Source organism: Mangifera indica, chromosome 14 (genome assembly GCF_011075055.1).
Source record: "Mangifera indica cultivar Alphonso chromosome 14, CATAS_Mindica_2.1, whole genome shotgun sequence".
Lineage (NCBI taxonomy): Eukaryota > Viridiplantae > Streptophyta > Magnoliopsida > Sapindales > Anacardiaceae > Mangifera > Mangifera indica.
This window is the reverse complement of record NC_058150.1, coordinates 6420091-6447958: the sequence shown is the minus strand read 5'-3', so window position 1 is coordinate 6447958 and position 27868 is coordinate 6420091. Positions and strand designations below refer to the sequence as shown.

Sequence of the window (27868 nt, the reverse complement as noted above, 5' to 3'; positions counted from 1 at the left end):
TATAATATTAAATTGAGCTCAAAGCTTGATTTGAGTTCAAAATCAAGTCAAACTTGAGCTTGACTTCTCTTTAACGAATCGAGCTCAAATACTTTTGAAATGAGATCAACGAGTTTAAGCTTAGACAAGCTTGAGCTTGACTCAGCTTGGCTAAATTCTAACTTTACCAAAACCATCAAAGATGTTGGAGCCTCTGAGTATTCTCGAATGAAAATGGGAATACATCTCAATGGACTTCATGATTGGTTTATTGAGCGTGTAGAACAGAATTAATGTGTTATAGGTTATAGTAAACTAGTTGATTAAGTCAACATATTTTATCCCAAATAAAGATACCATAAGTATGGATCAATTTGGGATTGTAAAACTTCATGGTGTACCTAAGACTATTGTATTGAATAGATACACAAGATTTTTATAAGCCTTCAAAAGGAGTCTGTAGAAGTCTTTGGGTATGAGTTTGGCTTTTAGCAATGCTTATCATCCCTAAAGAGATCAATTGACTAAGCGAACTAATCAAGTGATGGAGAGGATGTCAAGAGTATGTTGTTTAGATCACAAAGTGAAGTAAGTTGATTTGATATCCTTAATAGAGTTCACTTATAGTAATAGCTACCAGACAATAATAAGGATGGCTTTATAGAAGGCATTTTTGGAAAAAATGCAAATCACCTTTACATTGGGATAAGGCTGGCAAAGGGATACTTTAACACAATCATTGGGATTTAAGATGATCCAGAGTATGATAGATGATATTAGATTGATCTAAGAGAGGATAAGACATGCTTAGGATTGGTAGAATATTTATGCAAACTAGAATAGATGAGACATGAAGTTCATTGTGGGTGACAAGGTGTTTACCAAGGTTGCTCCCTATCGATATGTGATAAGGTTTGATAGAAAAGGAAAGCTAGCTCTGAGATTTATTGGACTATATGAGATTTAAGAAAGAGTAGGTAGGGCAGCTCACAAACTTGCATTATTGTGAACATAGATTGCATCTATAACATGTTCAATGTGTTAAGTCAAAGGACAATTTGGTGTATGAGAAACACTTGACACAAATTTTAGACAAATGATGTGTTACAGAATAAGCAAATACCCTTTGTCAAGGTTTTTTGGAAGAATCATAAAGTCAAAAAGACAACATGTGAGGTCAAATAGGACATGAGATAAAGATTCTTGAAGTTGTTTGAACGAATTTCAAGGATAAAATTTAAATAAGGGGGAAAAATGTAACACCTACAAGTATGTTCTGAGGGCATTCTAGTCATTTCATTTTATTTAATTTAATTATATTTGAAAATTGGAGTAATGAATGGTCGTGCATGGCCTTTGTGCGCTTGTTTATATGCAGTAATCGTTCCTGAAATGTGAATAATTGTTAAATGGGTAGTTTTGTATATTGAACATGATGAATGATTGTGCATAGGTGGTGCAAAACTGTTCATATGCAACGATTATGGATAAATCATGTCTTTGAGAGTTAGATTGCACGATCCAGACAATTGTAAATGCTTAGATGACTATGCATAGGAAATGCATGACTGTTTGTGGTGGTTTATTCAACACTAATTATCTTATTCATCTTACTCATAATATGTTTGTGGGTTAAATTTTCAACCTTGGCTTTGACCAAACATTTTCCTTTTGAGTTGTGATGTGTCAAATCTTCTGACAAACAAAATCATTGGGAAAAAAACGAAGAACTGTTGCCTTTTTTAAACTCATTTTTTTACACATTCTACAATCCTAAGTGTGGTTGCTTAATTTCATGCTACCTTTTCTCCATTGCAACTTTGGCATTGTTTTCTTAGTCATTCATTAGTTTCTAGTATTTAAACTTTAGTTTCCCGTGGATCTGGCAATGCTAGTGAGTATATATGGGCATCTTTTTGGCAAATCCTTAGAACTCATGGAACTCTTCCTCATAACACTTGTCTAGATACATCTCAACAAAATGGATAGACTGAGTGAAAACATCATCATTTGTTGGATAAAATTTGCATGTTATTCTTCTTTACTTAAAGTTCTAAAACATTTTGGAGAGAATCCGCTCACAGATCCATTTATACCATTAATAGAGTCCCTTCATATTTGATTCAAAATCAAATTGCTTATGAACACTTATTTGGGTGTCCTCCAAATTATAATGAATTTATAATTTTGGTCTATGTTTGTGTTTGTTTTATTCATCTTATACCTGACAAGCATAACAAATTGGAACCTCGTGCCCACATTTTTGCTTCAACATAAAGGCTATCGTTATTATAATCTTATCTTTCAAAGTTTTTGTATCTCTTATCATGTCACCATTTTGGAGCATAAAAAATTTCTAAGTTATCTTCTTTTAGTTTTTACCCAATAAATTTTAATATTTTGTTTACAGATCTTTCTGTTCTCTAATGATAATTTTGATGACCTGATGGACTAGACATATGATTCTTCCAACATTACTCCTAATAGTATTACACTACCTGAGGCTACTTCACCTCTATCTAAGCCTTCTTTCTCACTTGACTTTCCAGGTAAGTCTCTTTCATCTCATTCTTAATCTAGCTCACTAGGTTGTACTTCTTATGTTCTTTTTCCTTGGGAACGTTTTGTTTATAGATCTTTCTGTTCTCTAATGATAATTTTGATGATCTGATGGACTAGACATATGATTCTTCCAACATTACTCCTAATAGTATTGCACTACCTGAGGCTACTTCACCTCTATCTAAGCCTTCTTTCTCACTTGACTTTCCAGGTAAGTCTCTTTCATCTCATTCTTAATCTAGCTCACCAGGTTGTACTTCTTATGTTCTTTTTCCTTGGGAACGTTGTAATTCTTTTTACATCAATGATTATTGTGTTGATCTACCTTGTTCTTTTGTTGCCTCTGATTTATCTTTGCAAGAGCCTCACAAATTTTGTGAGGCCACAATTAACCTTTTATGTTAGAAAACTATGGTTGAGGAACTTAGTGCCCTTGATAAATCTCACACTTAGGAGTTAGTGGATTTGCCTCTTGGTAGAACATTAGTGGATTGCAAGTTAATTTATAAAATTAAGACTTGTTCTAATGGTTCAGTTGAACATTATAAATCACATTTGGTCTCTTGAGGATTTACTCAAGAATATGGTAATGATTATGAGAAGACATTTGCTCTAATTACTCAAAGCAAGATTATTCATTTACTTATAGTCGTGGTTGCTATTCACCAATGGCCATTAATGGTGACTTAGGAAAAGAATTCTACACAAAGCATCTTCCTAGTTATGAACACTTCCCTAATAAAGTAAATAATCTTGCAAAGACTTTTTATGGTTTGAAATAGTCACCACGAGCTTGGTTAGCAATGTTCAGCTATACTATTGCACCATTTGGCTTTGTCTCATGTCCATATAATTATGTTGTCTTTATAAAATAGACTAATCAAGGTGTCATCATTCTTCTTTTTTATTTTTGTAATATGATTATTACTAAGGATAATACTGTAGAGGTATCCGATCATAAACATTTTTTTAATGCTTAATTTGAAATAATGAATTTGAGCTCTCTTTATTACTTTTTGAGACTTGAAGTTATGTGTGATCCAATTGACTATTTTCTCACCCAATTTAAGTATGCTTCGGATATTCTCTCTCATGCTCCTACATTGGATTGGATGTAAATGTCAAGCTTCAAAAACTAGAAGGGGAAACTTTTCATTATCACATTTTATATCATCAACTCAATCGTAGTCTAGGTTATTTGATGGTTACTCAATTTGACATCTCCTTTATTGTTAGCCTAGTTAGACAGTTCATGTCTACTTCATATGCAATGTCCTTCAATTTTCATTCACCTCTTTTCTTCATTTACGTGTTTCTTTAGATGCTAATTAGGCCGAGGATTGTAATCAACGTTATTCCACCACATGTTATATTATATCTTTGTTGGAGATTTATTGTTGCCGTTATAGAAGCAAAATGTTATTTTATCCTATAATTTTGAATCATAGTACATGACCTTCCTTGACATCACTTTTGAACTCATGTGCCTTTGATGATTGCTTTAGGTTTTTGGAGATTCACTTGATGGTAGTATTACACTTTATTGCAATAAAAGTGTCATAAATATTGCTTACAATGAAGTCTTCCATAAACACATCAAACACATTAAGGTTGATTGTCACTTTATTTGTAATCATATTTGAAAGGCCACCATACATCTACTTAAGATTGAATCATTAGATCATACTGCTAACATTTTCACGAAGCCTTTTTAATTTCTATGGTTTCTTCACCTTGTCTCCAAACTCAAATGATAGTATGAATTCAGATTTGAGTTTGAATTCATACTACCATTTTAGTTTGAAGGCATGGTTAAGTTATAACTTTTAAATAGCTGATTAAATGTTCTTGTATTCTTTAGTTGATTTAGTTTTCTTATATACATTATTTAATTTTTTTAATATATATTTTACTATTTAATATATACTTATGTGACACAGCACTATATACATACAACTATTTCCTTGCAATATCCTACCATCTCCCACCATCACATAATTAATCAATTTGCTCAGAAAAGTCTTCGGTGGATAACAATTTGATTGAACTTTTCCACCAGCCTGGTCCAACCATAAGGCTTGGACGTGTTGCAGATAGTTTGATGGGACATTCCAACAACCGTGGCTTCAAGATTAGAATTGTTTATTTGAAAATAATTCAGTGCTACTTTTTATAGTTAATCCACTAATTATTTGGGTCCATCAATTTACCCAAGTTGCAATTAGTGGTCGTTGATTCGTTGGCTGGTAAAGGTTAGTAAAATTCCCATTTCAAGAAAAAATCAGCAATCTTCATCTGTACTTGATTTTTTTTTGTCTAGATCTGATAGGACAGCTGTGGTTTCTTACTGTTGATAATATTTAAAGCCACTTCCAAAAGCATTCTACTAGCACAACACGAACAGCACAGACTAATATCTAAAGCCATATCTGGAAGACAAAAGCAATGGACAGCCAGGACAAGGTAGAAGAAACAATTGAAAGCAGAGAATGGTACTTGGCATCCTATGTACCAGAAGGCGTTCCAACTTCTGATCACCTTAAACTCCGGACTTCCAGTATATCTCTGGCCCAGATCCCTGACAGCCACGTTGTCGTTAAGGCCCTCTACATCTCCATTGATCCATATCTACGCGACATTATGACTGGTATTGACGACGGTCTGTACCTTCCCCAGTTTCAGATTAACCAGGTCCAAATCCTCTACTTCTACTTTTTATAAAATTAGTTACAAAGGATTTGTCGATTTGCTTGGGTTTTATTTATCGTAAAAAAAATACAGGTGATAAAAGCATATGGTATTGGAAGAGTGATTCGGTCAAAGGAAAGTAATTTTTCAGAGGGTGATTTTGTGCTGAGTTATGCTTTTCCAGTAGCTGAGTATTCAGTTGTGCAGCCATCTCATTTACTTTTAAGGAAGATTGATCCAGCATCAGAAATTTCATTCGCAGATTATCTTAGCACTTTGGGTAATCTCATATTTTCTGTTCTCTGATATATGCGTCTTCTGGGTTCCGGAGATATAGATGTTGTGTGTTTGAAAAATGAAGATTTTTAATTGGTATTGTTAATTTGCATATGAAGAAAGGAATGTTATGTGCAGGACCAGCTGGGTTTGCAGCATGGGTGGCAATCGAGGCGATAGGGAACCCAAAGCAAGGCTCAAATGTGTTTATATCGGCGGCTGCCGGAGGTGTGGGTATACATGCCGGACAGTTGGCTAAGCTCAAAGGTTGTCATGTTATTGGAAGCACTGGATCAGATGAAAAGGTATGTCATTTTAATTGGCCCCAGAGCCGATGACTTGTTTCGCACTCCCTCTTTAAAATCATTGTCGTGGTGGGTCTCTACTCTCCGTTATGTCATTTTAATCGCTTCTGAAGCTGATGACTTGTTTAGCGCTTCCTCTTTACAATCGTTGTCGTGGTGGGTCTCTACTCACGGTCTCTACTCACCGTGAGTCTGGGGTACTTGATAGTGTTTCTCCTAAATAATGTAAGGGGGCCCAATTTTCATTCGACCGGCCTGCATGGATAGACTATTTTGTTTTTAGGGTTATTAAATTAAGGCCAAATGAATTATTCCCACCTAAATTTCTATACATTTTCAAAATTTTATTTACAAAATTTAAAAAATCTAAAATTTTATTTATAAATTATTACTGTTAAAATTTTTTATTAGAAATAGAGATAAAATCGTTATTTTACTATAATATAAAAAAATATAAAATTCATTATGTTTTCCTCAAAAATTTTAAAAATTAATAACTTCATTTCTGCGTAAATTTTTCTAATTTTAAAAAATAAAAATTTTCCTCCCAAAACTTATGGTTTATTTTTCAAATGTTTTTCGATCACCATCTTTGACTGATGATGACACTTCAATCCACCATCTCCAGCCATTAGATTTTTACTCTCTAACGTAAAAAAGGTGACAAAGACCAATGTCTTTGTCGATTCTTCTAGATCGATGAAAAGAATTGATGAAGATGCTTGTCTTCGTTGATTCGTCTAGAATCGATGAAAACTTCATCTAGAATCGACAAAAATGAGTCTTCTTTGCATCTTCTGAAAGCATCAGAGAGATGAAGGGTGGTTAGAGATTCTTCGATTGAAGCATCGTCTCTAGTGGTCAGAAAACGTTTGGAAAATAAACCCTAGGTTTTGAGAGGAGAAATGTTATTTTTAAAAGTTAGAAACTTTAGACAAGGATGAAGTTGTTATTTTTTAAAACTTTAGGAGAAAAATTTTTTATATATTTTTTAATATTATTAATAAAATAACAATTTTACCCCTACCTTTTATATAAAATTTTAACAACAATTAGCTCATAAATAAATTTTTAGATTTTTTAAATCTTATAGATGTGATTTTAGGAATACATCAAAATTTGAGTGGAAATAAGTCCTTTGGCCTTAAATTAAATGCCTCAATGTATCCAAAACTAATAAAATTGTCTAAAATTTCTCATATAAAGCAAAAATACCCTAATAACATAAAAATACCAAAATACCCTTTTATTTGATTTAGTGAATACTGTTCACCTCACGTGAGCAGTACTTTCTCGCGATTCGCAAAAATCAGCATTGACAGGCACACGAAGGTACTGTTCTCCACGTACTCTTGCGATTCGCAAAACACAACCTAGCCGTAATCGCGAATCACTGTTCACCTTCACGGACTCAACATGAAACAGTGTTTCGTGTTTACTGTTCACTTCGTCCAAAAATTAGATTTCATAAATTAACTGGTAGAAAATAGTATGTCCAAAATAACAACAATCAAATTTATGTTTATTTTAATTTAAAACTTTCGATAAATTCATTTAAAATATTAAAAAATTAATTCATATAATTAATAATACAAATTCAAAAATCTTAACTTAAATAATGTCGGACATTTTTGGTTTTATACATGTGAATTTAGATTTTTAATGTAACTTTCTTATATAAATATACGAATTTGATTTAATAAATAAATTAAGTTTTGAATTAAGATTTATATAAATATCTTGTTATTATGAACATATTTTTTTATTCGAACTTAAAAATATAATTTTTTTCTTTTGAATGAATTTACAGCATCAAATATTAAGTTAAAATGAATGTAAGGGTAAAAGTTTGAATGGTATAAGAAAGATATATGAATAAAGTTTATATAGAAATAGTGAAGAGTATTATTAACATTTAAAAAAAAAGAGCAATACTATGTGTACCCACTTTGGGTACATAAATGTATACACACTCATATGTGTCATCATATGATTGGTTATTATTTTATTCTTAATTCAAAATCATTCAATCACATGATGACACATATAAATGTGTATATATTTGTGTACCCAAAATGGATACACATAGTTTTATTGAAAAAAAAATATCAAGTACTTTTATTTGAGACTTCAAAAAGAAAATATTTTTACTTAAAAATTGAAAAAAAAAGTATTTTTACTTAAACCAATATAGAAAGGGGAATTTAATTTAATTTCCCCTGTTTTTATGTCACTACAACATTTATTGTGGTTGAAAAATTTTATCCTTTTATATATAAAAAATTTCAGTCCCCAATATATCTTTAAACTTTTTTGAATAAATTTATACATATACATAAATGGTATAGAGTAAAGTGATAGTTTATAATTAGATAATATGATTATTTGTTATTTTAAAATTATTCAATTAGATGATATAATATTAGATTGTATGAATAAATTTATATATATCATATTTTTTTTCTAGATATGATATCTATCTTTAGAGGTATTTAAAACTGGTTAACTAAAATGATTTGACAATTTTTTAGATCGAACTAAATTTTTTATTTGAAAAAAAATCATATATCGAAATCAAATCGATTTAAGAATTAACCGATTTTAAACCAAAAAAATAAACTAATTAACCAAACCAAATTTTTGGTTAACCCTTTTTTAACATAATTTCAAAGAATTATTATGTTATATTCTATTATGTCTATATATTTGAAAATAGGTTTAATATTTTATTTAATTTTTAAAAATAGATTTTAAAAATAAACAAATTGATAACCAAATCAAAAATTGATTTTTCTATATTTTTAAATTGTTATCTAAATTGGTTTTTCAAATAACTTATTTTTTAAAATTAAAAATCGATACGATTCAATCATCTGATATTTTTGAACACACTTACCCATATTCATTTACTTTTCCTCCTTTTTAAGTACAATGGCAATTTAATTTCTTCCAAGAGGATACTCGCAATGGCCTATAGATTGGGTTGCCCAATAGATGGTATCAGAGCCATAGTAATATCTCATGACATCCCTAGAGTAAGTACCTTGGAAGAAGGGTTTTATAGTCTTTTAGATCTATATGAAACTAAAAGAATTTCTCTTACAGCTTGCAAAAGTCTTGCTTCCTAATTAGAAACACATATGATGCCCACAAATCCAATTTCTATTGTTTCTCGACATTTCTCGTATAAGATAGATAGTCTTTACTAGATTAAATATTTAGATAATGAGTCTCGTCTTCCTACCACCAATCTCACTTTCCTTTATCCTTATCATAATTATCTTAAACCACTCACGACCTTCAAACGAACCATCAACATTATCATTCACCCATCCTACCACAAATCTCACTTTCATAATTATCTTAAACCACTCAAAACCTTCAAACGAACTATCAACATTATCATTCACCCATCCTCTCTCAAAATCAAGGAGTATGTTTAGAGCAGCTCTTTTAATAGTTATCAACTCACAACTTCAACAATGGAACAAGATGTAACTCTTGATTATCCAGTGCATTTCACTCATGAATGGTTGTCGAAAGGGTACACATATCTCTATTTTGGAGCCATTCGATTTGCTCTTACATTTCATGGAAGAAGAGGTTTTCCTACAACCTCACGAATTACACTCCTTGACACTAGATTCCCAAATTTCAAACATGCCAATCTTGACACTATTTAAACTACTTTAAATGCTGGCACAATCATGGTGACAATGTTTCTCAACTTTTGCATATCTTTACAAGATCCACAACTATATAGTCTTGAAATTTCAAGTCTAAGTTACAGGAGCTATTCCACAAGGACAGAGACAATGATGGTTACTATTCACTATCAAATGGTATAGAGTTCAGAATCATTTCCTATACCTTGCTAAACAAAAGAATACTCATGATGTCATATTTCTCAATGTTGACACTGATCGAAAACCTTATTGCACTATAGTCCTAAAGTAGATGCCCAAGGACAAATTAGAAGACCTAATCCCAAGAAGTGGTATACTGCTTGTGAGCAACTTCAATCCTTTAGTGCTTCAATTTCCATTCTTGTGCAATCAATAGATTTAACCTTTTATCGGTCCTTAAGTAACAAATTATCTATTTTATTTCCATCCTCGCAAGATGCCAGTAGCAGCACAACTCCTTCGTGTTAACCTACTCAGTTTTCATATGAAGGACTTTAGGATGAAGAACAACTAGAGGTGTATAATTTTACTCCTCAAGGGCAAACTATCTATTTGCTCCAAACATATGATCCCAACATTCTTGATTGTAGATGTGTTATTTGTGTTGAACACTCAAATTCTTATCATCCAACAAATTGGTCTCGATTAACCAAACGCCAACAACAACCGACCTCATAACCAAAAAGATCTACCCAAAATATTTTTTGGCAAATGGGTAAAATGTACATTTTAGGATATGATTTACTTGTGATCCTTTTTGAAAATAGAATTTTGTGGTATATTATGGCAAAGGTGATCTTTTAGCTGAGATCCCTGACTTACCAACCTCAGGATGGTCCTCATTAGAAAATTCAAATTTTTCATATTCTAATAATGATTTAGATTTATTCAACAATTATGTTGTTTGCCAACCTTCTAAAAAGCAAATTCTAGTTATAACAACATCTAAGCCAAAACGACAATAATCTGCACCATTCCAATGGAAACCTAAAAGTTGTTTCAATGGTGGTCTAAAAATTTGTTTTGCCTCAAGATACCCAACCAGGGAACATGCCATTATCGAAAATTCAGATATTCGAATTTAGCGATTTTTCTGAAAAAAACTATTGATCCAACTCAGGAAATTACTCAAGCTTGGAAGGTAAAAAATCGGCAAACTGTAAAACCCAATGACAACATCAAACAAGTTAATCTTGTGGAACTTATCCTAAATTGACAATCACAAAATATCGTGGCATAAAATAAAGTTCTCATGGACATCAGCCAGACAACCAAATGAATTGAGCAAAAATTAGATGCTCAAACTCATATGGTCATGAAACCGATTGATGTGTTAAGACTAAAGATACAACAAGTTCATATTGATATCATAACATGTATTTATCAACGAGTTCCATTTCATCTCTAACAACAAGAGATGAATTCACTCAAAGCTCAGTTAGCTTATATAGAAAATATGATCAACGTAGACCCACACATTGCCATGCCACCATTGTTCCCTTATGGTCCTTATAGCTCAACTTCACCTTCTTTGTTACCAAAAGAATAACAACATGTCCATACAAATTGATACCAACAAGGTTTTGAAAAATATAAAGTCTTGTTGGAGATTTTACTCTCATCCATACATATAGGTCAATTTTAGCTTTTGTCTAACTGCCAAAACCACAAGTTTCTCCAAAGGACAAAGGAAAGACTATTATCACATTGGGGTCCGGTTATCACAGTTGAACAATTTGTAAGCGAAGATATTCCAAATGTTCCCTATCAAGCAATGACTGAAAATCGTATTCAAAATTATCTGATGGCCTAGACACAAAATTTATCTTCTAATACCTCTATGGATGACTCTTCAAATCTAGTGTCTACCGCAGACATAAATTTTTCCCAAAGTAAAGAAACTGATCTTTATCCCCAAGTTTTTGCTTACGAACAAGGTCAAACTTCCCAGACCCAATCACTCGATCTTGAATCCACTATGGACCAAGACTCGATTATACTCCTTCTTGCTAACAACCTTCCACTTTTACTCCTTATACTAATGGAAAGTTCCAAACTTTCACTTTTGATGATATTCTTATCCACTAATACAGGAATCGAATTCATAAGATGACAGGTTAGATCAACACAGAATTACAAAGTCAGGTGCTACAATCCATCAAGTCCTGTCAAATTTTGTATCTCACTTGATTGGTGATCTACATGAATGGTGGATTGCCCTTGCTTAGTGCAGACAAATTCAACTATTACAACTTCTATATGTTGATTAGTTCATGTATAACATTTGTGTGGAATTCTTGGGTAGTCCAACTCATCTAGAAGATCAAGCTTGTGAGGAATTCTTTAAGCTCAAATGTTGTTCGTTAAAAAAAATATTTGGAACAACATTTCAAGAAAGTATGACCAAAATTCTACATACTCAAAGGAGTAGATGATCCTAATTTGAAATAAGTTTATCTGAACTAGCTTCTAGAACTATTGGAAAATGAAACTCTTAAATATCTTGAGGTCTAAGGTAGATCTTTGGCACAAACCTCACTTAGAGACTTATACCAAACAGTTTTAGGTCAACTCCAACTGTTATGTAATAAGTCTAAGTTCCTTTCAAATGTGGAACAATTAGGAAAAACTTTGGGAAAGACATATGACTAGCCAAATTGCAAGATTAAATATTCTCACAAGAGTGATCAATGATATTATCACACTTCAAAGAAAAAACACCATAAAAGATTTAATCTAAAATATAGGCGTAAATTTGAATTCTTCAAGGTAAAAAGCCTCGCAAGAGATTTTTCAGGAAAAAGAAAACATTAGTAAAAAATTACCAGTGCTTTATTTACCATAAAAGAGTTTTTTTTCTAAAGATTGTCCAAAAAGAAAAACAAAAAGATTGTCTCACAAATTTCTCATGTTACAAGCTTGCAGAATTGTGATATGGAATCCTTATTCTCAAAAACCGAATCTAAACATTCTGATTTGGATTTTATCATCCAAAACTCTAAAACAGATACCTCAAACGATGAAATCCTTGACTCATGTAATGTTTCAATGATGCTTATTAAACTTTCTAACATTCAACCATTGGTGGAAGTCAAATTGCTCCTCAACAAATATGTCAAACCTCTAAGGATTATTGCTTTTGCTGATATTAGTGCATTTTCTTCTATCCTAAAACCAAATGTCTTACCCTCTTATTTTTGGAAGCCTCATCAACAATACTTTTGAGTAGCAAACAATTAGATTTTCTCCACAAATTTCATTAGCAAAACCATTACCCTGTAACCATTCCCCTCTATTAATATTACCTATAAGTTTTAAATGTTAGAACTTTCTGGCAAAGATGTTATACTTAGGTTTGATATCATACAAAAGCTTTTTGTGAAAAAGGCTTTTATATCTACCCATGGGTTACAACATTATCAACAACTTTTACCTTAGAGTATAACCCCAAATTACTTCACCATTTTACTCTTATCCACTCTTCATAAAAAAATGATAAATCGTTCTTATGCTAATAGCCATTCAAAGTTCCTACTCAAATGTACAAATCCACTTTTGCAAACCCTTGAATTTTTTTATTGCTCTTCCCTTTAAGCACAATGAAGATGTTAATCTTACCAAACCAAGTCACAAAGGTTTGAATCCCAACCATCTCCGTCAAACACAATAAGAACTCATTCAATTGCAGTAAGAAGGACTCATTGAGCCTACACAATCCCAATGGGCATGTGAAGCTTTTTATGTCAATAAAAAAGGAGAACAAGTTCGTGGAAAAATGTGACTCGTTATCAACTATAAACCATTTAATGATTTCCTCCGTGATGACAAGTTTCCCATTCCCAACAAACAATTATTTTTTGCAAACCTGATGAATGCAACAATCCTTTCTAAGTTTGATTTAAAAGCATGTTTCTGGTAATTGGGAATTCATCCATCAGACAGACATAAGACTATCTTTACCATCCTGAGACAATATTTCCAATGGACAATAATGTCATTTGGATTGAAAATAACCCTTTCTTTGTTCCAAAAGGTAATGACTAGAATTTTTTTCTCCTTTGGAAAAATAAGCTCTTATCTACATCAATGATATCTATTTGTTCTCTGAAACAGAAGCAGACCATGTTAAGCTCCTCCAACAATTTCATCAGCTAGTTCAACAATATGAAATTATGCTATCTGAGAAGAAGATGATCATTGAACAAAATTATATTGAATTCCTTGGAATGAGGATTGCAAATGGCACCTATGTCCCACAACCACACATAACCATTCACTTGGCAGAATTTTTCGATAAGGACTTGACAACCAAACAAGTCCAACAATTCATTGGTATTGTCAATTAAGTCTCAGAATTTATTCCTTGCCTTAGCCACATTACCAAGTCTCTTTGTTTAATACTAAAAAAGAAACCACCTATTTGGGCTAAAGCCCAAACCAAAGAAATCCAAACCCTCAACCAAATCGTTCCAACCATGCCACCTTTATCCATCCCATCCAAAGGCATTGTATTTTTCAAACTAATGCCAGTGTTGATTTCTAGTCTATCATTCTTCTTGAAGAACGTGATGAAAAAAGACACATACGTGGTTACAAAAGTGGATAGTTTTCACCTGCAGAAAGCAATTATCATTCTACATTAAAAAAGTTCCCAGCTGTCAAAAAAGGAATTGAAAATTTTGAATTCCATCTAATTGGATACCATTTCATTGTAAAAATCGATATGATTACTTTTTCCACCATGATTATACCTAAAGCCAAAAGACTTCCAAATCTTTAGTTGATAAGGTGGAGCTAATGGTTTTTACAGTATTTCTTTAAAGTTAGATATACTAAAGGATGAGTAGTTATCTCTGACTCATCTTGAGAAGTTGGAGAATTTGAAGGAACAACACCTGATTTTAGTTCAATTTCAGACTTTATAGACTAAGTTACTGCATGACTTAGTAAGTTTGAAATTTGAGGGACATTTTCTAGTGGAACAATAGAAGGAGAAGTAGAAGATGTTAAAGGGACTGAAGGACTTGTGTAAGGATTAAATTCAAATGTGGTGGAGTCATTTTTATCCCAAAAATGATATTCTTCAATTGCCTCACTCTTCCCCTGAATATTAGATTTTGGGTTAAAAAGTTAATTTTCTATGAAGGTAACATCCATTGAAACAAAAATTTAACGTTTTTGAAGAGAATAACACTTATACTCGTTTTGCGTAGAAGAATACCCAAGGAAGATGCATTTTTCAGATTTTAGGTCCAATTTGCTTTGGTGGGGTTGATTTATGTGAACAAAGGCTGAACAGTCAAATACCTTCAAAGGAATGGTAAGGATGAGGTGAGAATTTGGAAGAACTCAAGGACTTGACTTAGTGTTTTTAAATTTAAAACTCATGATGACATTTTGTTTATGAGATATGTAGATGTAAGGATAGGTTCCTTCCAAAAGAATTTTGGAACATTGGAGGTGAACATAAGAGATCTCGTTACTTCCAACAAGTGTCTATTTTTCCATTTTGAGACTCCATTTTGTTGCGGAGTTTCAACACAAGAACTTTGTTGGACAATTCCCTACTTAAGGAGATATTTTTTTAGGTGAAATTTTTTTTTTTTTGGCATTATTAGTTCAAAGGATTTGAATTTTGCTATTAAATTGGGTATTGACCATTATGTTGAAATTTTATAAAAATTTTCCTCCTTTGGATTTATCTCTCATAAGAAATAGCTTTGCAACTTGAGTATGATCAACAATAAATAGAACAAACCATCTAGATCTTTTTATATTTTTTATTTTGGATGAACACCCACATGTTGCTATAAATAAGAGCAAAAGGACGAGATGATTTGTATGAAACACTTTGATATGAATTTCGAATATGTTGAAAAAATATAATATTTCAAAGTTTAATTATAAAAGAAATTATTAGTTTTTTAAACATATGAAAGAAATGGATAACATTTTATTATTTTTAATATTAAATAACAATTTTATCTTTAAAACTTAATTGTTGTCATTAATTTTAACCACCCATATATAAGTATTTGAGTTTTCAATAATTAAGGAGTACCAATTTGGAAATGCAATGAGCTTTGGGTGGGAATAAAATTCTCAATTGGTTCATTGGTCTTAGTGGTTTTCCCAATATTCCTTCAAGGTTCAATGTATAGGGCGTCTTAACCTATCCCTAATTTCCTTACCAGACTTAAACACAAAACCCCAATCATATATCTTTTTCCTTATTTTATCACTGCTTCCACACCCATAATCTTTATGATGCCTTCTTTTCCAAACCTTCCTCTTGAATGTTCTTATCTTTATGCAGCCCATTCTATTCCAGACCAATTTGCAACAACATTTCGCCACCTGATGTTGCAATACCAAGCTAGAATCAATGAAGACACATGACCTCACACCCTTGGTCAACTGGGAATCCATTCTACTTATCCTTTTATAACCCTATTCTCCCTTACCAACATTTACAGGGAATTTACATGGAACTCTTTATGGTTCTTATGGTGTCTTCTCAACCATGGAGTTTCCTGACCCTGATATGATCAATTGGCTTAAAAAAATTGAATTTAGCCCACAAACCCCAAAGTTAATTCCATTCCAAATTTTTCTACAGTGGTTTTATCCTCAACCTTGGTTGTTATCTATGTTCTTTCAATGGCAGTATGAACGTATTCATCTAGAGAACCCCAAGTTCACAGTTTCCAATCCTGTTCTTCACTAGAAAATTCAGGGTCTTTTCTTTTCATCAACAGGTGACATTTTAGGCATATGTTCAAAAATATGTTAATCTCCTATATATTTTGCAAAAATTCTCAAGAATATTGAGATTTTGAAAAAAGAATTTATGGGGTGAATGACATCATCCCAGTTCAGATTTGGCCTTCTTCACAAGATGGAGCCCTACGGGAAAACTTTCCTCAAAAATACCAACACAGTTGATTGAGGTAAAGAACAAGTTCTATAGCAAGATTAATTTGCAGCAATTTCCTCAACCAAGAATTTTCAAAAGTGATGAAGACATCGATGACATGCAAAACTTATCTCTTTCCTCGTGGCTATCACCTTCATCCTCGTCCACGATATCAACATATTCTACTCAAAAGTGCCTATAACTCCATAATTTTTTCCCTAACGTACAAGATCCCCATGGTGATTCACAGTTGCAAAGATTTCTTATAGAACTCAAACAAAGAAAATCTCCATGCAGACATGAACACAGGATCAAATGTCTCATCTCCAATCTCGCTCTAATATGCTGCTACCTGTCCAACACTTTGTTTATGTTTACCATGTTCCCCCTTATATTCTCTGTTTTATTTTTTTGCTTTTGTGAATTCAATCAATGTCTGCAAGGTTAAGAAAGGGGGATAGTATCTAATTATTACCAATTAAATTACAAGTTAGTATTAGGAGTCCTTTGAATTACAATTGAATAAAATTTAGGTTTTAGGTGATGAGAAAGGAACTTTTTTTTTTCGAATCTAATTTCTAATTTAATGTTGTATTCCGAGAGGTGGAGTATCACTAGAGTCACTTGACAAAGTGCCAAAGATTTTATACTTATAATTGTAATCTATATCTTTTCCACCAATAAATATTTGTTAAATTGAGTACTAAAATTGATATTTTTAATTTATAATTCTGGGTTTACAACATTGAGCAAAACAAATGGTTATGTGAATGTGTCTTGTCTCATCTGTTCAGCGATACTCATTTGAAATACCCAAAGAAAAATGCTAATATCAGAGTTATGTAAAATAGAAGATAATGGACGCTTGTAGTCTGTAATATACATGATAATTGATTTTCCTGGTTTTTTTAAGCATAAAATTTAATGATTTCTTGTATCCATTTAATGTTTTTGCCACTGTAAATAAGCAATTAAGAAGTTTATTTGCAATAATTCATTATTTTAATTTCTTGTATGTTAATCTCAGGTAAAGCTCTTGAAGGAGTTTGGATATGATGATGCATTCAACTATAATTCATCAGAATCATATGATGCTGCTTTAAGCAAGTAATACTTTTATGATCATTTTTCCTCTTTTACCACATATATCTCAGTTTAATGACAAGCACTTACAAAAACCTGAATGTTACAGGTACTTTCCTAATGGCATTGATTTTTACCTTGACAATGTTGGGGGTAAGATGCTTGAGGCTGTTCTCAACCACGTCAACCGCAAGGCACATATCGTCCTCTGCGGAATGATATCTCAGTATAATAAGGTGCACCAATATCACATCTCTACTAAATGTATATATCTTCCATCCAAATGCATCCTAGTTTATATGTAAACATGTATATTGTTTGTTGTAGGTTTGGACGGAGAGAGATGGCATAAGGAATCTGTTGAACATGATTGGTAAAGAGGTAAAAATGGAAGGGTATATGGTAGGTTCATTTGTGCATCGATTCGGTGATTTTGCAAAGGAGATGGAGACTTACAAAAAACAAGGCAAAATTAGTTCAAAACACGTGCTCTACAATGGAATTGAGAGCTTCCTGGACGGCTTAGGATCTGTTTTCTCAAGCTCTAATATGGGGAAGGTTATAATTCAATTTAATTCCAAGGCCTAATACTTTCCACCTGTTTTCCTTCAGAATTCAGACTGCATAACTCATATATGCATCTCTTATAGTCATGTTTCCAAGTAATGTTGTTCGATGTGGATTTCAAATCTATCAAAACACTTCATACAATAATTATAGTTTAAATGTTATCATTAGAACAATTAATCACGATATATTAGTTTATCTTCGGCTGTGAAATTGGGTCTTATTTCAATGTCCGAGCGAGATTCATTTGTAAATAAACACTCCTTTATTGTATGTTATGACTGTAAAAAATGAGTAGTTCGAGAATAATCCTTCAGACACAACAGTTCAAGATATCAAAGATGACAATTAGTGGTGAAGGGAGATGGGGTCAAGGAGGGTCAATTGCCAATTCTCCTCCACCTTTATTTCATATTGTTGTTTGTTTATTCCTTTAGGTATAGTTTCATCCCCTCTTATCACTTTGACTCTTTGATTAGATTGAATTAGGGTTTAGGTTTTATCAGGTTGTTGAAGTTTTGTTTGATTGATTTTTGGACTGTTTGTGCAGCATGTTTGACTATTTGGTTTGTTTTGGGAGTGATTATTTCAAAGAAGACTTGTTTGGGTTATTTTTTTGCTTGTTTGTAAAGTGTTTAAAGAAAATCTTATTTGAAATTTCTGAAGTTTTGTGCTGAAGGTGCTCGTGATATTACCTGTGTGAATTTTGTTGTGCTTGTGATATTACCTGTGTGAAGTTTTGTGCAGAATATGTAGATTTCAACAACGATTATAAGTAATTAGACATACATAAGCTTTGGAGGGAATATTTTACTCAATGCCTTTGTCAACCAAATGTAAATGGTTATTCAATTCTTTTCTTAATATTTATCATATATTAGGATTAAATTATCTTAGTTAAATTTGAGTTTTACTTCATTGTTTCATTAGGACAAATCAATTTTTGTTAGGTCTATAATTTTTTTTATTACATTTTCTTTATTAAGTAATCACATATTGTTGTTTTAAAATAGTATGAAAAGATTTTTCAAAAGAAAGTCAACAATAATCTAATCATCTGAACGAGAAAATAATATTGATTGTTAAAGTAAAAATGTGGGTATCGATTTGCAAAATCTTTCTATGGATTTAGACTTATATGATCTTAGATATTGTAATCTTAATATTTGAGATTAAATTAGAAGAATATATTTAAAAATGAGTCCTTGTCAACCTAAAGACCATGAATTTCTTTTAGAGATTTTAGTAGATTTTCAATATGATTTGTTGTTTCATAGTTTAATGAATTTAATCAATGGTTAGAATATAGCATAGGAAAAGAAGAAGTTTTTTTGTCTTTGTTGCTATCTTTTTAAGTAAAATGTTAGTGACAAAGGGGGTGGTGATAACTTTGTTGTTAAAGGGTCTTTCAAATTGAAAAAAGAAAGAAACATTGAATGTATATTTTGAAAGTGCTAATAGTGATCATAATCAAGTTCGAAAAATGTGTGAATCATTATTAAATAAAAAAAAAACATATTTAGAAAAATTTTTATAAATATTTTCTAAAGTATGAATTGAGTATCAAACTCTTTTAAATGCTATGGTTGATTATGTTTGTTCTCTTCTAAGGCAATGCCTAATATTTTGTGGTCATGATGAATCTTATAATTCAAACAACCGAGGGAATTTTGTCAAACTTCTATAATTTCTTTTTGATTATAATGAAAATATCTATGATGTTATTTTCAAGAATGCTTCTAATAATTTCAAATTAACATCACCTACGATTCAACAAGACATTGTAAATATTGCTTCAAATGAAACTGTATGTGCTATCATTAGAGATTTACGAGATTCTTTATTTTCTATAATCTTGTGATGTCTCTACTAAGGAACAAATGATTATTGTCTTGCGTTGTATTAACAAGAATGGAGTTGTTATGGAGTGTTTTTGAAGTGTTGAACACATTACTAGAACTACAACTCTCTTACTCAAGACAACGCTTAATTTACTTTTTCAAGGCATGTGTTGAGATTTTCTAGAGTGTAAGGACAAAGTTATGATGGAGCTAACAAAATGCAAGGAGATTTCAATGGTTTGAAGGCATTAATTTTGAAAAAGGGTAGATGTGTTTATTATATTAATTGTTTTTCCATCAACTCTAGTTGGTTGTTGTGACTTTTACAAAGAACCAAAATGATGTTAATAATCTTTTTTATATTGTGATGATTATAGTTAATATTGTTGATGTTTCATCAAAACATTATGATATTCTTAAAGGTAAATAAGTTTTATAAAATTATTGAAGCTCTTTCTAATGGTGAACTATCAAGAAAAGGTCGTAATCAAGAGATAAATTTGAAATATGTTGGTGATGTGTGTTAGGACTCATATTATGGTTCATTAATGAGCATATCCTTATTCTTTTCATTAGTTATCAATGTTCTTAAAATTTTGGCAAAAGAATGGAAAAACTTTGAACAAAAATTTCAAACAAAAAACAATATTGAAATTGATGCAATCATATGACTTTGTGTTTAGTCTATTTCTCATGAAAGATGTACTTGATTGTATAAATGAACTTTCTTAAGCATGATAAAGAAATTATCAAAATATTGCAAATGATATGAATTTGGTTGAAGTTTGTAAGCAAGCCTTACAAGTGATGAGAGACTTTACTTAACAAAATTTGTTTTTTTATGTCAATCATGACATTGATGTTCCAAATATAGAAGATACATTTTTATTCAAGGATGATCATAATGTAAGATTCAAGGTATCACAACTGTACATCATTACTGTATTAAAATATTTTATAGTATTCTGGATATACAATTTCAAGAGTTGAATAATTGTTTAAATGAGGTGAACATGAAATTACTTTTTTGTTTGGCATGTTTACGCCTAAATGAAAATGTTCTCGCTTTTGATATATAAAAATTGATGCACCTCTTGTTGAACTTTATCTAGACAATTTTTATGATGTTGAACTTATGGGACTTTATTTTTAACTTTATGTTTACATTTTAGATAAATGTTCTAATGTCAAAATTATGAGATTGAACTAGATTGAGGATCTTGGGAAAATGATGATTGAAACCAAGAAGAATAAAGTGTTTCTATTATTATTATTTTTTTGATAAAATTAACATTGATTTTACTAGTTGCTACTGTTAGTGTAGAGAGAATATTTTCAGTAATAAATTTTGTGAAAAGTATTTGTAAAATAGAATAGGTGATCAATGTTGAATGATAACTTAGTTGTGTATATAGAAAACAATGTATTTAATAATATTGATAATAAAGTCATTATACAATATTTTCAAAAGATGAAATCACGTTGATGACAATTGTAAATATGTTTAGTCCTCTCACTAAAACCCTAATGCTATAGTTTTTTTTTTTTTTTTATTGAAAGTCATCAGCAGAGAAATTTCAAGAACAGATAATCAATCATTGGATACCAATAATTTTCAGACAATTCTCAAGAGCTGTTTAAATTCAAAGGCATGACTTACTAAGGTTTTCTATGACTCTAATTTTGATTATGTATTCATGTTAAGTCTATGATTTGATATTTTATATATTATACATACCTATAATTGATTAGAAATTAAGTTTCGTATCTTCCATGTTTGGTTTTGAGTTGTAACTAAGAAGAAGGTTTTCGTTGCATTTGTTTTTTGTTTTTTTAATTTTTTGTCCATTTGGTGTTGATGAAATGTTTGAGTGTAACGGCATCTAACAATTCTCTTTCCTAAATCACATTTTTTAGGCAAGATTAGGTGATGGAGAGAGATTAAATGGTGGTGGCGGCCAATAAGAAAAATGAGAGAGAAAGAAGATTAGAAAGTTACTTCGATGAAGATATAATTTGTTATATTATCGTATAAATAAATGATATTAATTGTACCATATATAAAAGATAATATGATAAAAATAAATAATATTATATATATTTATAATATATAATTAGATATTAAATAATATATTAATATATAATAAAATATTATTTTATTTTTAATTTAAAATTATTTAATTACGTAATTATATATTAAATATATCATTAATTATAAATTAAAAATTTGTATCCTGGATTAAAAATACACCTTCACCGTCGTCCTTCACTCTAAACAATATAATAAATTGAGCAATTCATCAGGTGTCACGTGGAAATCAACTTGCAGAAAGGAAACCAATGAATGTGCATACGTGGAGAATTAGGTTGGTGGCAATTAGGAGGGGGGCTTTGGTTGACTGAAACGTATAAGAACTCAGAGGACAAGGGGTGGACAATTATCGTGAATAATATAAAGGAAATCCTTATTTTTTGAAAATGACTGTCGATTTGTCTTTACCTGGAATGTAGCCAACTTCCTTCTTAAACTTGTCAACTAAATAAATAATAAATACAAATACGAGTAACGTGCTCAAGTTGGTTAAGGCAATTTGGGAATGGTAGCAAGCTAGCTAGATGTAGACAATGGCTTGTAAACACACACGTGGAATGAGCGCCACCAAATAAGAAGGATTCTATTTAGAGAAAAAGGTTGCAAGGTTTGAAAGAAGAGAAATGAATGGCTTGAAATAAGGTGGTGCGAGAAATGCCTGAGACTTGCAGTGCATGAAATGCATGGAAGAGGAATCATTGCCACTCTTTTTCTCATGCAACACCTGTGTTCCTATTTAAATTAAGAATCTTACACAATCCCATCTGATTTACGTCTTCACTTCCCTTCCATGAGCCGTCTTCTCACTCTTAAATATATTTAATTCATCATCAAAACGAATCTAGTGCATTTCTTTTGAGGATAAAAAGATTAAATGGAGATTTCCAAAAAAAGTAATCTTTAACTTTTCACTCTCAAGTTTAGATATATATACATGCGTTAATACGTGCGTATGTAAATTCCATATTGGAAGTATGGGAGCCTGTGATTGGGAGAATGATGTTATGGAGTATGCAGAAAGGCTGTTTTGGCTCAAAAATAGAAGCGTTTCGAGAACAAAAACTTGTAGCGAGCTCAAAGGTCGTCACAACATTTCTTATAATGGGAGCTACCTGAAATTAAGATGCACTTTAATCTCTCTTCCTTCTTTTGCCACCTCCAAATTAGCATATATGCACTTTATTTAACGAGATTCCGGTGTAAAGCAGTATAGTGATGCCAAGTGGGTTCCTCATGTTTTTACGACCTTTTAAAAACTAATAATGCTAATAATTAAAAGACATAGCCTACAGTTATTACCAACTTTAACCTTCTATAATTTACCAGGATATAATAGAATCTTACAAAAACAGGCATTAAAAAATATCTAGAAAGTTAAAAACTATTTTCTGGATAGACAATCTGTATACACATGATTATAAATTAAACATTACAGTTCATAAGAAGACTGCGATCACACAAATTAGACCTAACAGGAATTTGAATGCTTAGTAAAAAAAAAGTGAAAAAAACGATTGGAACACACTTCTGATTCTAGCTGCTTATATGTTAAATGCTAAGCTTAGCAAATTCTGGGCATGTTGTTCCAGCAGCAGGAACCCAGAGACCACTGGAGATCCGGGGAGGCAGCTGACTGTGGAGCTGTGATGGCTGCAGCATTTTGCTGATTGTTAGTGTCTACATTGTTGCCACCGGTCATGGTGGTTGATGATCCGTTGGAAATGTCGCTGTTTCCGGGGTACCACTCTGGCAGTGGCGTTGATAAGGGGAAGTTGTTGAGCAGGGCCATGAGATCTTCGTCCATGGAATTCATCTCCTCTGATGGGTCCTCACCGGCTTTCATTCCTGCGTTAACCAAAGCATATTTATATATTTTGTTACCCAACATACTATCATCAATAAAGTACAGTTGAAAAATCTAAATGATGCCTTCTAACCCACTGTAAATTGATTAAAGAATTGGTGCACTTACAGAGTTCAGTTCTGTTCAAACATGAAAGAAAATATAGATGAAGTAAAATTGACAAAGATGTATACCAATCAAATCAAGTTTCGAATCTTGAAATTGCAAAATTATCTTTTATCTTCTTTGATTTATGTGAACCTCTCTTTTAAATTGCGTTCCAAAATACAAAGTTGACATATATCTTTGGCTTTAGTCTTATCGGTGCTTATTGTCGTACGTGAGAATAATACTGAGTGCACATCGAGAATAATATTATTAAAATTTAAAGGGAAAATTCAGACAAATTAAGAACCATAGCAATTTATATTGTGAAAGTCCAAGCTATGACTACTTGTAATTGATTCCATCAGGTGCATGAGAAAAGATATGGAATGAATAAAAATAATTGAACTCACCAATTGATGACTGAGAAGAGCTAAAATCATCCCACTGGGTATCAGCATTAGCCTCGTCTCTATTCCTCATCACTGATTCAACACCTTCATTGGCTTCCTCCATATCTTCACAAGGCAGACCGACCAGGCCTTTCCCTTTATCAACTGCAACCGTAAAATTCTCACCTTTGAAATTTTCACACCGAGACAGATTTTGTGACTCCTGCACTAGAGCATCTAACAGGCCACTATTGCTTCTATTCCTTTTTAGGGGAATTATTTTATGGTTACCATTAGTTTTCTTGGCGCAAACACCAGCCGTTGACCCTGATGAAGCTGAAGTCCTCGGCTCTGCCTGTGGTGGTATTTGGTTTGAAGGGAGTTCATTGCCTATCCCAGAAACAAAATGATGAATTGGGTCAACAGAAGCTCCTGCTTCCATTATCGTCGAACTAAAACTCAGATCACCATCAATATTAGTTCCACTATTGAACTTAAAGGATGGTACTTGGAGAGCCTGATATTGGAGGTTTCTATTGAGGAGACTTGTTGCTGATGGTACAAATGAAGAATTAAAGGACAAAGGCAAAGAAAAACCATTAGTGTCATTGTTGTTGTGACAAAAAATCTTGAATTGGGGATTAGGATTAGAGTAAAAAGAAGTCGGCTGATTTTGAAGTGGGTGGTTTGCAGCGGATGAGGTATTTAAGGTATTGAACAAGGAGAGAGAGGGATTGTAAGTGGCGTTTTGTGATGTGAGGAGTGAAGACAGTGAAGCAGATGAGCTATTGTGGGACCTCCTATGGTGGTGGTAGTGGTGGTGATGTTGGAAGTGAAACGCTGCGGCTTTTTCTTGGACTTCTTGAGGGTAAATAGGTAGGCCAGCTCTTTGGCGTCTCTTAATTCTGGTGTTCCAGTAGTTCTTGATTTCATTGTCGGTTCTTCCAGGTAGCTGTAGAGAGATGAAATATCAAATGAGATTACTTGAATATTAAGGAGATAAGAACAAGGACATAAAGACAAGTCAGATAGATAGAGAGATATACAAAATTGAATGGAAACTCAGATAGGAATAGGAAGATAGACCAAAGCAAATGGAAATTATATATATATACATATATGGAAATTATATTTCAAAAATCAAATTGTCTCCGAAATCAACTATCACGATCACATAAGAAAACCAATCAAACAATCGACGAAGAAGCGGAAAAACAAGAGACTTCTGAAAACTAGTTGAATCAGTCAAATTGATCACACACACACACACACAAAAAAAAAATTGAATAAGAAATCAAAACCACAATCTTAGAGAAATAATCTATGCAGTTTATATATGCATTTATTATGTGGGTAATTAAGGATACCTGAGCGGCCATGCGAGCCCATTTGTTGCCCATTTTAGCGTGAAGTTCGATGATGATCCTCTCCTCTTCAGGAGTAAAAGAACCTTTCTTGAGATTAGGCCTCAAATGGTTAGCCCATCGAAGCCTACAACTCTTCCCACATCTCATTAACCCGGTATTCTTCTGCACAGAATTCCAGTTACCTTCACCATGCTTCTTCACGTACTCCATCAAGATTGCATCCTCCGCCGCCGTCCATGGCCCCTTCTTCAAGTTCTGACTGCTTCCTTTTGATCCAGTTACTCCACCGTCGCTCGCTGCTCCGCCGCTGCTCACCATGTCACCCAATTTTCAGATACAACAACGATCAATCCTGGTTGGTTTTAGTATTGGAATAAGTTTTTGTTCGGGCTTAAAAATTGAAGAAATAAAATATTTATTAAAAAAAAAAAAGTGTCAATGGTCATAATACTATTACGTCCTGCTTATATTGTTTGGATGCACTTTTTGTTTAATAAACTTTTGTAAGCTACTGGTTTAAATGAGTTATGGTGATTCGTTTTGTTTGTATGTTTGATTTTTGATTGAAAGTCTCTCCTCTCCCAAGGCGAGTGAACTAGAAAAAAATTAAGAGAGGAGAGAGAGAGAGAAAGAAAGTAGCTCTTCTCTCTTGTGTTAAATAATACAGAAAAGAAAGTGAATATGGAGATATAGAAACAGGAAGAAAAGAGTGGGGCGTCAAGTGTGACAGGCAGAGCCCACAGAGGTGGCTTCGGTGAATATTTATGTTAGAGGTGTGAGCTTTAAAATCGCTCCGTTTTGCATGCGAAGTGCTACGTCCTTGCAGGCTTCTAAGCGGTTTTAAGCATCCACCCTTATTATCTACACTTATTCAATTCTCTCCATCTTTAGTAATTTTCTATTTATTTTCTTTTAGTTATTAATTATTTTTCCTTTGCTTGCTGCACAAAGCCAACTTGACTTACCAACACTAATATACCCATAAAAAAAAATTAATTATTTTCCTTTTTTTAATTACATAAGAAATTAATTTTAAGCCTCTTATAATTTTAAAATGTATAAGATTTTTTTAACTATGTGTATTCCTTATTTATTAAAAATAAATAAGTTTATGGTAATTATGTAAATTGTCCATACTCTTTATATTCATGAGTATTCTTTTGCCAATTGTCGAATTATAACGTATGATTTTTTTCACCCAATAAGTATTATTCCCTATTTTTTTAATATTTACTTTCAATGATTTAAGTAGCTTGTAAAAAAGTCGTATGTGATTTTTACATATTTTATCAAATTTTTCTTATTATTATTATTATTATTATTTTGTTAATAAAGGTGTTTTTGATTGTGTTTTTATCATGTAATTTGTTGGCTTAATAGGATTTTGGATGGTTTTCACTCAATTGATTTTGATAATTACTTTGTTTTTTTGTTTTAAATATTCTTGTCTTTTTCACACCAATTATCATGCTGACTTTTATAATAATTTAATTCTTTTAGTGGATGAATAGAAAATAAAAGGGACAAAACAGACATTAAACATGAACAATATTTCGACTTATTTTTTATATTAAATTTAAAAAAAATATATTATGAAATAAAATTTTCTTACCATTTATTGTCTGACCGACCTAATTTAGTAGAAAATACAATTAGATTGAATGACAGAATTTCACTGCCATAGACTTATCATCGTTTATCGTATTGCCAGCCTCGAAGGCGGCTCCACCTGCAAGATTTCCAGAATTCACAAGGGCCACAACCAAACACCTAAGCTTTTGAATCACGGTTGACCCTTGTGTTACAACTGGTTCCTCTTTAGACACACCTAAGCTTTTGATGCTTTCTCTGTTACCCACCATTACCCTGAACTTCTTCGTTGGAGAAATTCCTAACCCAACTCATTGACGACATCCCATGAAATAAAGTTTTGGGTTGCTCCAGTTATCGATTAGGATTATCACTTGCCAATAACCAATGTCCCCCCTTAAGTGTCTTGAAAGAATCTAGGCCTGTGATGATAGATGACTCAATTTGTGCAACCATAAGCTGATCGAAAAGCGAGATTTGACCTATTGAAACCAACTTAATGTTATGACATTCACACAAACCATTGTTGATGTTACCCTTTCCATGTCTTGGATTCGATTGACTCTGAAATATCTT

General features: G+C 32.1%; 2 protein-coding genes across 2 annotated transcripts; one reads left to right on the top strand and one right to left on the bottom strand.

Moving 5' to 3' along the window:
• Positions 1–4912: 4912 nt before the first annotated feature.
• LOC123196428 (2-alkenal reductase (NADP(+)-dependent)-like) lies at positions 4913–18275 on the top strand. Its single transcript, XM_044610456.1, has 6 exons — positions 4913–5232; positions 5323–5509; positions 5644–5810; positions 17440–17519; positions 17605–17731; positions 17823–18275. The coding sequence occupies exons 1-6, from the start codon at positions 4987–4989 to the stop codon at positions 18081–18083; spliced, it is 1068 nt and encodes a 355-aa protein (XP_044466391.1). The 5' UTR covers positions 4913–4986; the 3' UTR covers positions 18084–18275.
• A 5085-nt stretch (positions 18276–23360) lies between these two features.
• LOC123196427 (transcription factor MYB101-like) lies at positions 23361–26509 on the bottom strand. Its single transcript, XM_044610455.1, has 3 exons — positions 25703–26509; positions 24357–25287; positions 23361–23840 (listed from the first exon to the last, which is right to left on the bottom strand). Exons 1-3 carry the CDS (start codon positions 26018–26020, stop codon positions 23557–23559), a joined length of 1533 nt encoding a protein of 510 aa, XP_044466390.1. The 5' UTR covers positions 26021–26509; the 3' UTR covers positions 23361–23556.
• Between the last annotated feature and the right edge of the window lie 1359 nt (positions 26510–27868).

Excerpts from the sequence above, each read along its gene's own strand:
- LOC123196427 (XM_044610455.1), bottom strand. The coding sequence starts at position 26,020 with ATGGTGAGCAGCGGCGGAGCAGCGAGCGACGGTGGAGTAACTGGATCA. Across the intron at positions 25,288-25,702 it reads GGGCTCGCATGGCCGCTCAG|CTACCTGGAAGAACCGACAA; the intron begins GTATCCTTAATT and ends ATCTCTCTACAG. Across the intron at positions 23,841-24,356 it reads CTCTTCTCAGTCATCAATTG|GAATGAAAGCCGGTGAGGAC; the intron begins GTGAGTTCAATT and ends TGGTTAACGCAG.
- LOC123196428 (XM_044610456.1), top strand. The coding sequence starts at position 4,987 with ATGGACAGCCAGGACAAGGTAGAAGAAACAATTGAAAGCAGAGAATGG. Across the intron at positions 5,233-5,322 it reads CCCAGTTTCAGATTAACCAG|GTGATAAAAGCATATGGTAT; the intron begins GTCCAAATCCTC and ends AAAAAAATACAG. Across the intron at positions 17,520-17,604 it reads TATGATGCTGCTTTAAGCAA|GTACTTTCCTAATGGCATTG; the intron begins GTAATACTTTTA and ends TGAATGTTACAG.